The sequence below is a fragment of the Amia ocellicauda genome, chromosome 19 (genome assembly GCF_036373705.1).
Source record: "Amia ocellicauda isolate fAmiCal2 chromosome 19, fAmiCal2.hap1, whole genome shotgun sequence".
Taxonomy (NCBI): Eukaryota; Metazoa; Chordata; class Actinopteri; order Amiiformes; family Amiidae; genus Amia; species Amia ocellicauda.
The window spans coordinates 11,309,454-11,325,135 of NC_089868.1; the positions used below are offsets into that span (position 1 = coordinate 11,309,454).

The following is a 15,682-nucleotide window of genomic DNA, read 5'->3' on the forward strand; positions in this document are numbered from 1 at the left end:
CAGAACAGGCTGCAGAAAACATTTAGGTTAAAATATCAGTACCAGTATGCAACTCATTGAATTGTTAATTATTTCTCCAGTAGGTGCCATTCCTTAGCCTGCTCAATCACTCTACTGTGTAAAAGGTCATGCTTTTTCACTGACACTAGGTGGAAGAATGGATTCTGAGAACATACAACAGAAGTCCCCATATTGTGGTCTTGGAGAGACCCTATCCAGCAGGTCTTTAAGATTTACCCTTCAATCATCCATTTGTAAAGGCTTGGACATATTTAATTTTGATGTATTACGCAGATGTTTTGATAAATGCAGGAATTTAGAGAGAATCTGGGCCAAACACCTGAATACACATCAACCCCTAATGAGTTTCCATAATTTAATAGTTGGATTGCTATTGAGTGTCTTAATTTGTATTCCCAGTTTTTAAAAGATTGTAATTTTAGGGGACCTATCAATCTTGCTGGTACTACAGGAAAGAATTCCATACAGCTATAGGGAAAGTGTTGAATATTCCCATCTGTAATTTGGCAGATTACGTGTTTTCCAGGAAAAATAAATAAATCTGACAAATAATTCTGGAATCCAAGGAGTTCTGCTATTAATGGATTTTATTTAAATCACATTTGACTGAAAGCCTTGCATAACTAATATGTTGGTCATTAACAGACATGTATGCATTTATGAATATGTGCATGGTCCTGGACAACAAAAAAAGCAGAAATCCTGTTTTGGAAATACATTTATTGTATATACTGTCAATTGCTAGATTAATCATATAGGACATCTTGAATGTGAAGCAATGGTCTGTCTTTGAAGAAAAGGTCTATCATGAATTCTAGAATAGAGGAAAAAAAAGTGTTAACAAGAGGTCTGATTCATATTATTTGAAATGAAAGTACCTTTACAAATTACTTCTAATACAGAAAAGTTATCAAATTGTATTTTTCTGGAATGTGTCTGAATTTGGGGTATCTTTCATGTTCACACCTTTTAATGACATTAATTAAAAACATTATAATAAATATGTTAGTTGTTTATTTTACATAATAATAAAACACCCTTTACAGATCATAAGCAGAGCTTGAGTTACTAAATATTTTGCCTGGCCAATTCTGAAAATTATAGGTCTGTTTCTCGCTGAATTGTGTTTGACTTAATGGGAAATAAACATCTGGATTCAGCAGACCCAGATTAGCTACCCAATGTAATTTTAGGTAGAGTTGTCCAAGACTGTTCATCAAGGTCTATGAAATCAGCTGTATGAGTTTATAAACCATTATTATTTATAGTAGTTTTGTTCAATATGGTTCGTATAGGTGTTAAATGTGTGAAAACATGATCAAAATCATGGTATTAGCCATGGTAGTACGTCATGCGCTGTTCACACTGTGCTGCCCCGAACAGAAGTCACTCGGTTTTATTTGGTTTTTAATGGCGCGATTGTTTATGTTGTACCATAAATACACCGGAGTGTTTGTATATTAACCGATGGAAGACGACGCCCTCTAAACATGAGTACAGGTAGACAATAAGAACAGGTGTATACACCGATCAGCCATAACATAATGACCACTGACAGGTGAAGTGAATAACACTGATAATCTAGTTATCATAGCACCTGTCAGTGGGTGGGATATATTAGGCAGCAAGTGAACATTTTGTCCTCAAAGTTGATGTGTTAGAAGCAGGAGAAATGGGAAAGCGTAAGGATCTGAGCGACTTTGACAAGGGCCAAATTGTGATGGCTAGACGACTGGGTCAGAGCATCTCCAAAACTGCAGCTCTTGTGGGGTGTTCCCGGTCTGCAGTGGTCAGTACCTATCAAAAGTGGTCCAAGGAAGGAAAAGTGGTGAACCAGCGACAGGGTGATGGGCGGCCAAGGCTCATTGATGCATGTGGGGAGCGAAGGCTGGCCCGTGTGGTCCGATCCTACAGACGAGCTACTGTAGCTCAAATTGCTGAAAAAGTTCATGCTGGTTCTGATAGAAAGGTGTCAGAACACACAGTGCATCGCAGTTTATTGCGTATGGGGCTGCGTAGCCGCAGACCAGTCAGGGTGCCCATGCTGACCCCTGTCCACTGCCCAAAGCGCCTACAATGGGCACGTGAGCATCAGAACTGGACCACGGAGCAATGGAAGAAGGTGGCCTGGTCTGATGAATCACGAGTTCAAGGTGTTGACTTGTTGACAATTGAGCATCTGTGGGATGTGCTGGACAAACAAGTCCGATCCATGGAGGCCCCACCTCGCAACTTACAGGACTTAAAGGATCTGCTGCTAACGTCTTGGTGCCAGATACCACAGCACACCTTCAGAGGTCTAGAGGAGTCCATGCCTCGACGGGTCAGGGTGGCAAAAGGGGGACCTACACAATATTAGGCAGGTGGTCATTACGTTATGGCTGATCGGTGTGTATACATTTAACAAAGTAATGTCGATGTTTCAACTGCGAAATGGTGTAATTTAAGAGAACTTTCCGTCGCTTACTCCATATGCATTTCAGAGCCTTACATATTTTAGGCCGCACAAAATAGTAACATGTATTTATTTATTTAATTTCAAAGGTCAGTGTATAGCCTAAATGTGAAACAGGCGTCGTCGTGGAATGAAGTCGCTGAAAACAACCAACAAGTTCTCTTTCTTATTAACAGACACAAAAAATAAAAATAAAACGCTGCACAACGTCAGTTTCCTGTGTACTTTCATGGCTGACAAGATGTAGCTGGCTGTGTGTGTTTGTATCTATTTTTAATCTTGGTTCCATATTTAGTAAGAATCAAAAGTAAATGAATCGCGGTTGACCAAACTCCAGACCACATCCCCAACCCCTGCGGTGAAACGTGTGAACCGTCCCCCTCCGCCGGCCGCCATCCGGGGCCTTGAACGCCAGGTGTCGCTGCAGTTCCTCCAGCCGCGCCGGCGTCACTTCCGCTGTGTGCAGCCCGGAGTGTGTGTGTGTTTCTCGGCGGTGGAGGAGAATCAACAGTGGAGGCTGAGGGGCAGAAATAGCGTGTGTCTACATGGTAGCGAGATAGAGAGGAGCGATTCCCTGACAGCGAAGGAAAAAAAAAAAAACCCGCAGCAACACAACGACAAGAAGCAGACAGAAAAGGGGGTCGACAAATCCGGATCCGCGTCTTCCCCCCCCTCCAACATATACATAGAGAGAGATACATACCCAAACACCGGAGTGCAGACGAGGGATACGACGGGGAAGCCTTCCGGCCAGCAGAATCGCCATCTCCCGCACTCCTCCGAGCCACGGCCGTGTCTTCCTGACAATGGGAAACGCTGCGACCGCCAAGAAAGGCAACGAGCTGGAGAGCGGTGAGTGAGCCTGCGGGGAGGCCGGGGCCGGCGAGCTGTGGTGGTGGGGGGGGGGGGGGGGTGGAGGACAAGCTTTGGGAGGGCAGAGACTCATTCATTCCAGCAGGAGTAAACATATTACACATACCCCCCTCCCCAGCCCCGCCACACAGAATATATAGGTGGATGGTGGAGGGGGTGTGTATACCGATCCAAAAGGAAAAATAAGCCATGGGATCAGGATGCATATAGAGATAAAGCGGAGGCAGGAGGGGTCTGTCTCCGGCGAGTTCAGTGACATTTGAGCAGAAGCCCCTCATGGTCATGTTTGATTTTTTTTTAAATTATTATTATTATTATTATTATTATTATTATAATTATTATTATTATTATTATTGCATAGTTTTCATATCGACTTTGCGCTGGATTCAGTGGTTTGATCTGATCGGTGCACACTTCTCCAACACAGTCCCGGCACAGGCGGCTGGGATCAGGATTAATGAGAGGAAGCTGAGGACAGGCCTGCTTCGCTGTATTATTATTATTATTATTATTATTATTATTATTATTATTATTATCTCTTTCTTGATTTACCTCCCGTACTTCTGCACCAAATATGACCGCTGGCCTGTGTGATCCCTGTATGTTTGCACAAGGGAAGCATGGTGGGGGACGGCGATCACAGTAATATGTGTGTTTTGAAGGCGGTTGACCTTATTATTGGGTGATCACACGCATACTTTGGCAATTCTGCCGAGAGAGGCCTGTTGTTTTGACTCCAGACAGTCAGTACAGTGCATCAGCCGCCGTGCATGTTGTACTGTAATGCACACTGCTGGCAAAGGCGTGTGCAGAAAGAGGAAAAACATGCAAGAAAAGCAAGAAAACCAAGAAGGTTTTGTGTGTGGCTGAATGCTGCCATATATAGGCTTGTTGTCATGCATAGTTGAGGTGAATTTGTGGAAGTTTGCTTTCATTCATGAGAGGTGCAAGGCCTTTTTGAGTGAGTTGTAATGCTATATCTGGTGTAATAGCTGAAGCAGGACATAAGTTGTTCATAGCTTTAAATGCATGCAGTACTGCATACATGTATTGCTGCGTTTTGAATATAACATCTTAATTCATTACTTGCATGCAAACAAACATTGTAATTGTATTCTGTAATGTTTTGCAAATGTTACATGTAAGCAAGTTCTCCCAAAGCCTACTGCCAGCACTGCAAATTGTACTATACATTACATTATGAAGGGGGCTTTTGCAGGATCACATTTGCACGCACTGTAAAATAGACTGATAGTAAGCGTAGTTTACAATCTGTGGGCTGATTTAGTTTAAACAATATAGAGAGGTAGTTTCTTTTCCTTTGTATTTCTTGTCATTCCTTCAAGACTGGTTTTGTTTAGTTATGCATAGACTTAAGAACAAATACAAGTTCAATTATGCCGGCAACGTGAAAAACCTGCACTGAAATGAACTGAAGTTTATCTTTTAAGTTCTCAGTTCTGCAGGTTCGGTCAAGAAGGCAAGGAGCAAGAAATCGCTTAAACGTCTTCTTAAACTAGTACAGGTGCTACATTTAACACCACGAAGTGTCACCACAGATCAGTGCTTTTAGTTGTTCACCTCTTACAGTATAAACCAGCTTCACAGATATACATCTAGGTTCCCCTTTCTTCATAGAGATTTGTGGTTTAGAGTTCAGTGTGTGAAAAAGCAGAAGAGATACAGATCAGGGTGACTTCAGCCTGAGTGTGTAGGGATGCACAAAGTATTGATTCTTTATGCATTTAGTACTTTAAGTTCTGCAGTATGCCTAATTCAGTCCATACTTTTCTGGCACAAAGGAGTGATTTTTTTTTTTTTTTTTTTTTTAAATAAAAGTATTTGGATATGCTAAATGCTTATAATTATACTGAATTTGTTTGATTTTATGTGTCATAATGGGCCAAATAACAAGGTCGGAAACTTTTTGTAAGTTTAAACTTGGTTAACCATTAGTCCCTGTCTTTAGCCCCCTGGCAGATGCAACTGAAAACTGCTGTCTATTACAAGGTTGTGTGGATCTGTTTATATGATATTTAAATTGTATTTTATCTTCTGCTTTTAATAATTTTATTTCCTATATAATTCACCAATTTGAATATACAGTCAGTGCCGCTTAATAACAATCTATCAACAGCTTTGTCTTCTGATGAAGTTATCCACACTTATTGTTTTAATCAGGCCCTTTATAGTGATGTTTTGATTGTAGTTAGAATTCAGAAAAACAAATGCAAGGCGTGTCCAAAAGTACAATGCTTAGACAGTGCTTTAAATAGTGTTTATTGCTCTATGTGTCAAGTTGCAGTGGATGTTCATTTAAGTTGGAAGCTGAACAGAGGTAGAACTAACACTTTATTTACTGGTGAAATGTTTAGTCTACTTTAGTGAACCAGATCTTGTTCAGTCTTGGGGAATTTGTGACAAAAGAACCAGGAACAGCAAAACTTCTATTTAGTTTTTGGAAAATAAGTGGGAAGTCTTCTTGAATGGTTTATTGTTTTATGGATATGATCTTCGGATGTAGGAAAGTGTTGCTGGTAGTTTTTTTTTTTTTTTTTTTTCTCTCGAGGTGGCATCTAATAAGAAACAGAGACCCAATGGCACATTTTTACACCAGTCTCAGTTTTGTTAAAAAAGACTATCTGTAGGGAGTGCCAAAGTGTATATTGGTTGAGACTTGCACAATAAAGTTTATTGTTAGAAACTAGCCTTTCTAATGCTTATGTAGTAGGTTAAATGAAGAAAGACGTCAGTGTAAACTCCCTTAAAAAATAAACTCGCCAATTATTTCACCAACATTTCCATTGCACACAGTTTGATCCATTTCACCCATTGCAAGCTGCAGGGCCTTGTGCACAGTGCATCAATGAACCACGGAAGTGTGTGTGACAGTGATTAATTTTGAAGAAAAAAAAAAACGGAATATGTCTGTATATGCAAAGCTAGAGATAAATAAACCGTTTGAAATATGTCGCACCAGTTCGTGGCTTATGTTAGAGCCTGAAGCTTATAGCACAAGTCTCAAACTGCTATGCAATTGGGTCCTCTCCACTTCCTTCCTGTGGTTTTCTGGTATAAGTGAATAGATCTGTAGCATTAAGTGTCACAGTTTTAGTGCCCCGTTCAACCAACCACAATCAACACCAGCCTCCATTCCACATTTAATATTAAGTGAATAAATAGGTAATACTTTACATCTTTTCTTTTATACACTTCAATGTGTCAGAAGTTGATCCTCAGAAATTATTAATTAATTATTTAATAAGGATTTGTTTTCCCAATGAGATAGATATGTGAATTATACAAAGGTTAATCAATATTTGTAAATGATTAGCGTTTTATAATATATTACAGACCTTCTATGAGTAAGGAGTCTCATAGAGGAGGGAACTCAAGTAGTTATTGTTTCCTTATACTGTATTCATAGAATCTGTCAGTTATATAAAGTAACAACATTATGGTATTTTTCATCCATAATATTTACTATCATATTGCATCATATTTATGACACATGGATATACAGTATTACAAGTGTCCTTGTAGTGTTTGAATGTGAAGGTGAATGGTGGAAGTTGGTTGTATTCATGTCTCACTAAAAACAAACAAACAAAGCTACTCTCTCCGTTTCCTCTTAAATTAATCGTTTTGAGAGGCATGGGAAACTTCCTCAAATAAATATTACTGTATGTTCGTGTTTCATTGAGATCTCGTTAAGTCTATTGTATTCCTAACCTGTATCATATACTGCATCTAAGTATAGAGAAACGGGTTTTATACAAATACTATTTAAAACCAGAAAAACAATGAAAGTAATAGACAAGCACAACTATGTTCGGTATTAAAACCTATGTGTATTTAAAAACAAAAATCATATTAAATCACCTGGACCGCTATGCATAATTATGACTGCGGGTGAAATGGTGTGAAATCAAGTCTCGGTATTGAAGGGCTCATTTGTGTGTCATTATCAGAGCTTTTTTAAATGCAAATAAGAGAATTCAAACCTGTAAGCTGATACAATACTGATACAGAGTACAAACTGTTTCATAACTAATGAGTCAAGATATTTTATCTCTTCTCAGTCTTTTTAGGAGATCAGCTTTTTAAATTTTTTTTTAAGGAATTGCCATATTCTTTTGTGAACTCCTCTAATCCCATGCAGCACTTGTTTGTTAAATAAATGACAAGTATCAGAAAACATTTAGGGTTTTGCCATCTAGTGAATTGGTAAAATAGCAGGCCTAGTACACATTAGATGTATATATTAAAAAAATTCTGTTACTGAAATGTGATAGCAGTCTGCCATGCCCGAGTTAATCTTCATCAAAACTGCACAGCCTGTTCTATAACAAAGTAATCTTTAGACAAAAAAGTGAAGGTAGAAACTAAGTTTACTTTACCTTTCAGATTGAGAACATATTACGTTTTCTGGCAGACAGTATTTAGACTTCGTTTGTTTAGCAGCAAAATCTCTCTTGAAACCAAAAGCTAATTTCAGTTCTGAACTATCTAACTAAGTCTGATCAAAGCTAACTTAAGTCTTTAATGCATCTTTGAAAAGTATTCCAAAACATCTCTCATTTTCCATTTTGAAGTCTATTGTGTGACACACATCAAGCCAGAAGCAGACCGAAGAATACAACTGGTACTGCTAGAAAATGACTTTTGATGAGTTTGAGTATTTTTATGTTTTCTTTTCATTAAATGTCCTGCTTGACTGTTTGTTGCCTTCTTAGCTGAATGCTATGTTGAAACTCATGCTTCCTACAGTGTATGATATTTCAAACTGTAGAGTTGTTATAATATAGATGTGAGGTCCCTTGTGAACTGAAATAACCCTAAAATAAACTCAACAATGAATGTGCTAATTGCTCAGCTTGCATAAAACAAAGACACTGCTGTAAAAATTCATTTGCTTCAGGATTTTATACTAAATGCAGTCAGTTAAGTTCATTGATTATTTTAATGTCTATAAGCTTAATGTGAGTAAAGACAGTCCTTAGACTTAACAAAATCTGTTCATATATTTTTATTTTTCCCCAAATGCAACATTGTTTCCACTTTCTGTGTTGTTTGAAATTGATCTGAAACGGGGACTAGAAATTTGCTATGGTTACTAATGCTTCAAGACTACAAAAAGGTATTAATCAATACAAAAAAATTCAAATGTAGGCATAGCTAAAACATTTTACTGCCATGACAGGGGTATACAGATCTGAGGTCTTGCAGTGTTATATCGTAATCACCAGCTTCTACTACAACGTAGTGTCTCCTATCCTCGTGCAAGGACATTGAGACAGTCATGAGAGACATCCACTCTGTACTTAATGACAGGAGTATGAGTTTCACTTGGAGATGTGCATGCTAATGGTGACCAGGCCCATCCTTGATATGCTTATAAGAACTCATCAGATCTGTCTGAAGGTGGCAAGCTTGTAAACAGTGGAAAAAGTTACACCAGCACACTGGCAACAGTGAACTGTGGAAGAGCCAGGTGAACATAGCTCATTTTAGCAGCAAAAGTTCATCACATTCCTTAAGAGCTGCTCCAAAGCTTCTGGCTACTTGTCTTGTATTTTTTGTGTGTAGAAAATACTACTTTCACTGAAAATGAAAACAGTGAAAGTTTGTATAATGTGCAACTTAAAAATAATAAAGGAAGATGAAGAACACCATATACTTAATGAGGAGTTGAGCAAAGTTCACTTCAATGCCTATAAATAGCATATTAGCCAAGGGAAATGCTTGTAGTACAGTAAATCAATAACTTGCACTATAGATGACTCAATTACAGAACTCATTTAATAAATCTCAGAATAAATCTAGATCTAAAATTTCACTTCACTGTTTACAATATGACTTGTAAAAAGTACTTTATACATTTAAGTAATATTGTTTCATGGTGTCTAAGCATTAAATTGGCCTCTATTCTTATCCTTTATACAGGCTGTAGACTAAAGACCCCAAATGGTCAAGTTTGATCTTCAAAGGTTAGGAACACATTATTGAGGAAGCTTTGAATGTTCAGTAGTGCTAATATGTATAATGGGTCACATAACATTACTTACTACATGATTAAGTATTATTTTCTGGATAATCCATGACAATGTCATCAAATATATTCTGTATGAATATCATGTCATAATTAATAATGTATTTGCATTATACATTTAAAAAATGCATGTTTAAATACACACACATGAAATGCTACTTACACCTCTATACAGTATGCTTGCATTTCAAGAGCACCTTATTAAATGTCTGTATGTTTGGCATAAAAGGTGAGCTTATGTTGAGAAGAACGCCATATACACTGAAGCATTCAGACAGATTGATCAGGATATACCAGGATATTTTAATTGAAAACCTCTGTCAAGAAGATCAAGCTTGGTTGCAAATAGTGTCCAGTACAGTTTGATTGGCCATCACAATATCGAGATTTCAACCCAATATTTATTTTTGTTATGAACTGAAAAAAGCCACAGTCTACAAGCACTAGGAATATACCACCTGAAAAGTGAATATATTAAAAGACTGCAGACTCCTCCATGTCATCAATTCAATATATGTAACTATTTTTAACACACACTATTCACACTTTCAGTATTGATAGTTCTACAACTCCTTACTTATTTTATTTGTATTGAAAATGCCAAGAACGACAGCATTTTCTTGCTAAATCAACTTTTAGTTTCACTGTAAATTTCACTCTAAATATGTGTGCAGCACCATCCGTGATTGTGGTCACTGTCAAGTTTAAATCTTGACTTTGAGGAAGTCTGTCTGTTTGTGATAATCTGTGTGTTTACAGATACAGTTGGATAGATGTGTTCTTGATTAGGAAAGATTTGAGCCATGATAAAAGTCAAACCAGTATATTTGTATTCGGGTCTTTTATGCAGAAGGAGGTGCACTTACTGTGCTTTCCTGTCTGAGATCCGCATCGACAATTCATTGGAATTGATCAGAATATCAGGACCTGCCTTTTGGAAAAATGCAATTTGGTAGCATGTAATGAAACACTTGAGATTATCCTCTCTGATTGTAATATTCATAACCACTAGCGTCTCCATCCTGTGATACTGCAGTATTTTTACTAGCCCAGTACATACTCAAAGCATTCCTTTTGTCAGTTAGAAGGTTAGCCTATTCCTTGTCTTGTACTTTCAGGGAATGGATACCTTACTCATTAGCAATGTGTACAATATTAACAGAATACGTGCAAAGAACTTGTAGAACTTTTTTGCTTTCTTTGTTCACTTTCTCACAAAGTTCAAAGCTTAACAATTTATCTTTATTTACACAAGCTGGCCAGAACTCCCTGACAATAAATGATGCAAAAGACTTTTGTAGGATTGTTTACTTGAGTACTTCTCTTCTGTACTGTTCCGTCCATTGAATAGTGAGTTCTTACTCTGGACATCTCAGAAGTGCACACTCTTGCTATTGTGGAGGAACATCCTTCCCATTAGCCGCATATGTTTGCACTGTGAGTGAATACAGACAGGGCTTGCTGTGCAGAAGAGTTAGGATCTCCACGCAGACGTCTCCCAACCAAGTAGCAGCCGGGTTCAGGTCAGTGCAGCACAGCCTTAAGAGCAGTGGGCCATGTTTAGTGAGTAGCCTGGAATGAATCTTGTGTACTGTAAGTTGTTGGACACACCTGTCACCTAGGTTTATGTTCACAGAAGATTCTGTAAGTGTTTTGATTCACTTTCATCTCTCTCTCCTGTGGCTTGCTAAGTTCAGTACTGTTGCAAAAGTTTAATACTTAAAATGTGCATGTCTGATCTATGTACATTATTTTGTAGATTTATAAGTATTCTGTCAACCTAGCAGAACTAAATATATTTAGTTACCAGCTTCTACAATTGAGCAAAGCAGAAGCTGTCTGCTTGCTCTGCCTGTTTCTGTATGTGAAGAATCTTGTCTGTTCATTTCTTGTGGTTGTATTATAGGAGGGCATGTATGGTATGTATTTTGTCTGTTCTTGATTCGTAGAAAGATGTCTGATTGTTTACTGTTCATTTCCTTGTGCCGTATCTGTGGATTCTGAGATCTTGTTTGAAGCAGAACTGAAAAAATCAATTCTACAAATTCATTGAGATGCGCATGTGCTGGCTTAGCCTTTAGCAAAACCCCTCTGAGAAAATTATGTTCATTTATGTTAACTTACAATAGCGACTTATAATGTTCTTGAGATAACAAAGAATGAGGTTTTAACCTACATGTCTGTTCCTGATGTACTTATTCACAACTAAATGATTCTCATTAATTATTCCATAAGATTAATCAGTCTACACAGATTCTATATGTACATTTTAATTTATTATATTTTTGGTGCTCCACTAAAGTTTTTAACCGATCGAAGAATCATCTGAAAGGACATGTTTTTCTTTATTTTACTATTAAGGAGAGTCTTGCCTAATTGTTGTCACTGTGAAAACTATATTTGGATAACATCATTCAGAATTCAGATAGTGATAATGTTTTTTCTGTTTTGTAGTAATTCACTGAAAAGCAATTACTTTGTGTATAACGAAGGGAAGAACCTGGGTTCTAGTTTCCAGATGGCCTGACAAATAACTTGTAGTGAGTATTGGAGGTACAGCATCAGTATAGTATTGTACACTGGATAGAATCACAATAAGCTAAAATAGGAATCGCCAGCCCGGTGGATGTGTGAACAAATTGGCTCTTCTGGTTCTTATCTAGCTTAATGAATGGGAAAGGAATAAAAAGGAATCTATACCCTGAAGCAGTGGAATTAAGACTTTTTGGGTTTTATTTGTATTAAAAGACGGAGAGACATTTTCTCCAATAACAATATTATTTATTTCTCGTCTATAGAAGCTCCTTCTATGACAAATACCAATATGCATTTATCTTTTCAGGAAAAAGGTCCGTTTCCCTTTTAATTTCTGTCTGTATTGTTTTTCCAAAATACAAACTATTTAATAACCTTCCAACACTACTGCTCAGCATAACGTTTTCTGATATGTATTATTAGTAGTAGTAGTAGTAGTAGTAGTAGCAGCAAAAAATAAATACTTTCCCATTCCTTTGCTTATGTCGCCTTCCCTTACACTGTAAGTTAATGGGCTGCAAAATAAAAGTAAAAGTTTTCCTGTAATAGTTTTTGTGCAGCAGCAGTGCAGTCCTTTGATATGCAACGGTGACTGTGGCTCCTGCTGCAGGTTGTCTATACCTGTGGAGTTTGTAGTGTGTAAAAAGAGGCTTCCTGCTGCATTTGCTTAGGTTCAGTTAAATCGGACACGCACGAGTATCAAGCTTTAGCGCATGTACTGTCCTCTATGTACTTTTTATGCTCAAGATAACATACCTATGTCTTTACACTTAGCAGGTTACATAAGTGCAGTCACGATTGATCAAACTAATAGGGTGGCCAGGCAGTTCAAACTCCTGAGAATTTCTAAACTTGACTTTTATACCTGGTCACATCCAGTCACTGTAATATATAGGCTACAGTTCATAAAATACATTTAAAATTATAAGATAACCCCTTAATAACTAATGCAGCATAATGCATGTTTAATATAAGCTATATTAATGTATTTGTATCTGTCGACAATTTCATGGTAGCATATGTTATGTTTTAAGCCTCTTAAAATTCACTAGGGCTCTTAATATTTTGCTCTTGTTGCTCATTGCATACATGTCGGATTTAACAGACTATAGACTGATGAATTAGAATGTAGATGTATATCTGGAAGGGCTAAGGAAAATGAACACTTCTTTAAAAGCTAACTTTCCTCAAGTAGAGAATACTTGAAACCTACTAATAATGTGCTGAACCGCCCATACTCAATGATTAAACTTTTTTTGCAGTTGGGATGTAGAAAGTTATATATTTAAAACAAAACAAGTCTAGAATATTGAAAGCCAACAAAGTTCCCAGGCCTCAGATTAAATTTATTTTTTAATGTCATGTCCACATTTTCATGGAATTGTCCATATATATTTTGTTTTGTTTGTGCCAACCTAACGTATGCCCATAAAAACATGGTATTCATTGCTTTTGTTGATATTTTCTCTTTCCAAAATTGTTGAAAGTTTTTACAATGTTATTTCCATTGATTATTCTTCAAACAAATACATTATTTTTCCATAACTTAAAACTATTTTTCATTTAGAGTGTTTTAACTCACCAGTGCAATGCTTCATAGTTTCCCTAGCTTATCAGTAACATTTCAACTGACGTATCATACAGCTTCTTGTCCTGATTAAATAAATGAAAGAGATTGTGCATTTCTGCAACCTTGTTAATTTCACCTTCTGAAATGAAGACCTGGTAGCAGCTAGGAGGTTCATTGTTCCAAAAGCTGCTGTAAGACTATGGTGCCATCTTGGTGAAGGTTTGTGAGCTTAAATTTCAAGTGTTCACTAATGCTGAAAACCAGCTACTCTTGGTGTACTGATTGTACGGGAGCAGTTTCTTATGTACCCTATTTTTATGATTATTAAGTTCAGTTCCTGTTCCGGAACAATGAAATGGAAAATCCAAGCAACAACACTACCACAATTAATAAACATTAACAAAGCCTTAGTCAGATTTTTCATGGTGAATGTTTTACCCTTTCAAACCTCTTTAAATATTCAAACTAACTTGGTTTTACTACATTTCTTTCACTGTAATCTATATTCTCACACATTGTGTTTCTTTGAATAAGTGCAGTTTGTTTAACTCTACTAACCATTGCCTCATCATGCTCAGCTCGAAAACTTAAACAACTCTGGCCCTGTGTTTACATGGCACATTACAGTATGGTGCCCTAATATGGTGAACAGCATCAGACGCTGACCTCTCATTCATAAAAGCAGGGAGAACATCACCTTGCTGAGTGATTTACTTCACTAGTATTTGCTTAGGCTAAAGATACCACCCTCTGTTTATCTTGTATGCTGTGAAGGTCTGACCAGTCCCCCGTTTGTCATTGACTGGGAACGGCTTGTCATCAGACCTACGTCAGAGGATAAATGTAATTACAAGCTTTGAATGGCTTGACGCAGTCAGCCCAGGGTCTGTATTAATTGACGCTATGTAATTTCACATATGCCGATAGCTGATTTATAGTATGGTATCATCCATTTGTTCTCTCCAAACAGATTGGAAGTGTGAGCACTTGTGTAGCAGTGTTTCTTTGTGAACTAGTAAGGTATGTCGGTTCATAGTCAAGCATGATTGATAAGTCCACAAATCCTGTCTAATTTCTTGGTTAAAGTTTTAACTTTTTCTGAAATAGTTTTAGTTTAGGATTAGGAAAATATCAAATGCTTCTTTCCTTAAGTTACAAAAATATCATTATCACTTTACTTTTCTAAATAGGAGCCTTTAAAAATAAATAAATAAAAAACGGATTTCTCAATGTTATTATTATTTTTATTTTTTAAGAATAGTTTTTTGGTCACCACTAAGACTTAAACTGGGTCATCGTCATTTTGTAACTTTTTCCCAATATGCTTAGTTTGCAGATGTGTTCTGTGGATGAGCGATACTCATTAAATAAGTACAACATATCGGAAAAGATAGGGCAGCATAATGAGAACAAATTATTTTTAGAATAGAAACAATACAGTCATGAGGAAAGTGCATTCTACAATGGTATTTTGGTTACATTATGTAACCTAAAAATATATGTATATTCTTAGAGCTTGGTGAACTACTCTTGAATCAAGATTCAATAAGTAAAATCTTTAATTTGTTTTGTTACTGTTATGTATTGTCTTTATTTGATACCTAACTACCAAAAATATACTTGGAATAATGTAATGCCTCTTAAAGGACCATTTTGTAAATGGTTGATCATCTTCTTAAAGTTAGTTACTAATGTAGGCATCTCCATGTTTGACTGACAAGACTCCGGAAAAGCATCGTTTAGGCCTCAGCTTTGCTGTGTTTAAACCCCTCTAAGCTGATGGTGTACTGGGCAAAGTTGTCAAGTCATATAGTCATTCCAGATGGTCACATCATCACCATCATCATCACATGCTCCTGCCATCTTATCTATGAATCACTTCAGCCTAACAATCACTTACAGCAACATTTGCTTGAATAGGAGGTTGATAAATACTAGACCTCACACTTTTTATTATATTGTTAATTACAAATATTATTTGTTATTTATTTATAATTTTACGCCAAAGGCAACTAATTATTATGAATAAAAATAAAAGTCAAGAGATCAAAAAGAAAAAGAGAATGGATTATTTTAATTTAACTTTTGAGATCCAGAGACGGGATCCAGTTGTCAGCAGATCTCAGTGAATATGCGGGCTGTTTTTGAACTACATACAACCGCTGGACCCGCAAAA

General features: G+C 36.9%; 1 protein-coding gene across 1 annotated transcript in view; it reads left to right on the forward strand.

The window, feature by feature from the left end:
• The first annotated feature begins 3,196 nt into the window (after nucleotides 1–3,196).
• Nucleotides 3,197–15,682, forward strand: part of prkacba (protein kinase, cAMP-dependent, catalytic, beta a) — a 42,537-nt gene continuing 30,051 nt past the window's right edge. Inside the window, exon 1 of the mRNA XM_066692637.1 lies at nucleotides 3,197–3,328. Coding sequence (XP_066548734.1) covers nucleotides 3,283–3,328 — 46 coding nt within the window. The 5' untranslated portion in view covers nucleotides 3,197–3,282. The remainder of the gene's footprint in view (nucleotides 3,329–15,682) is intronic.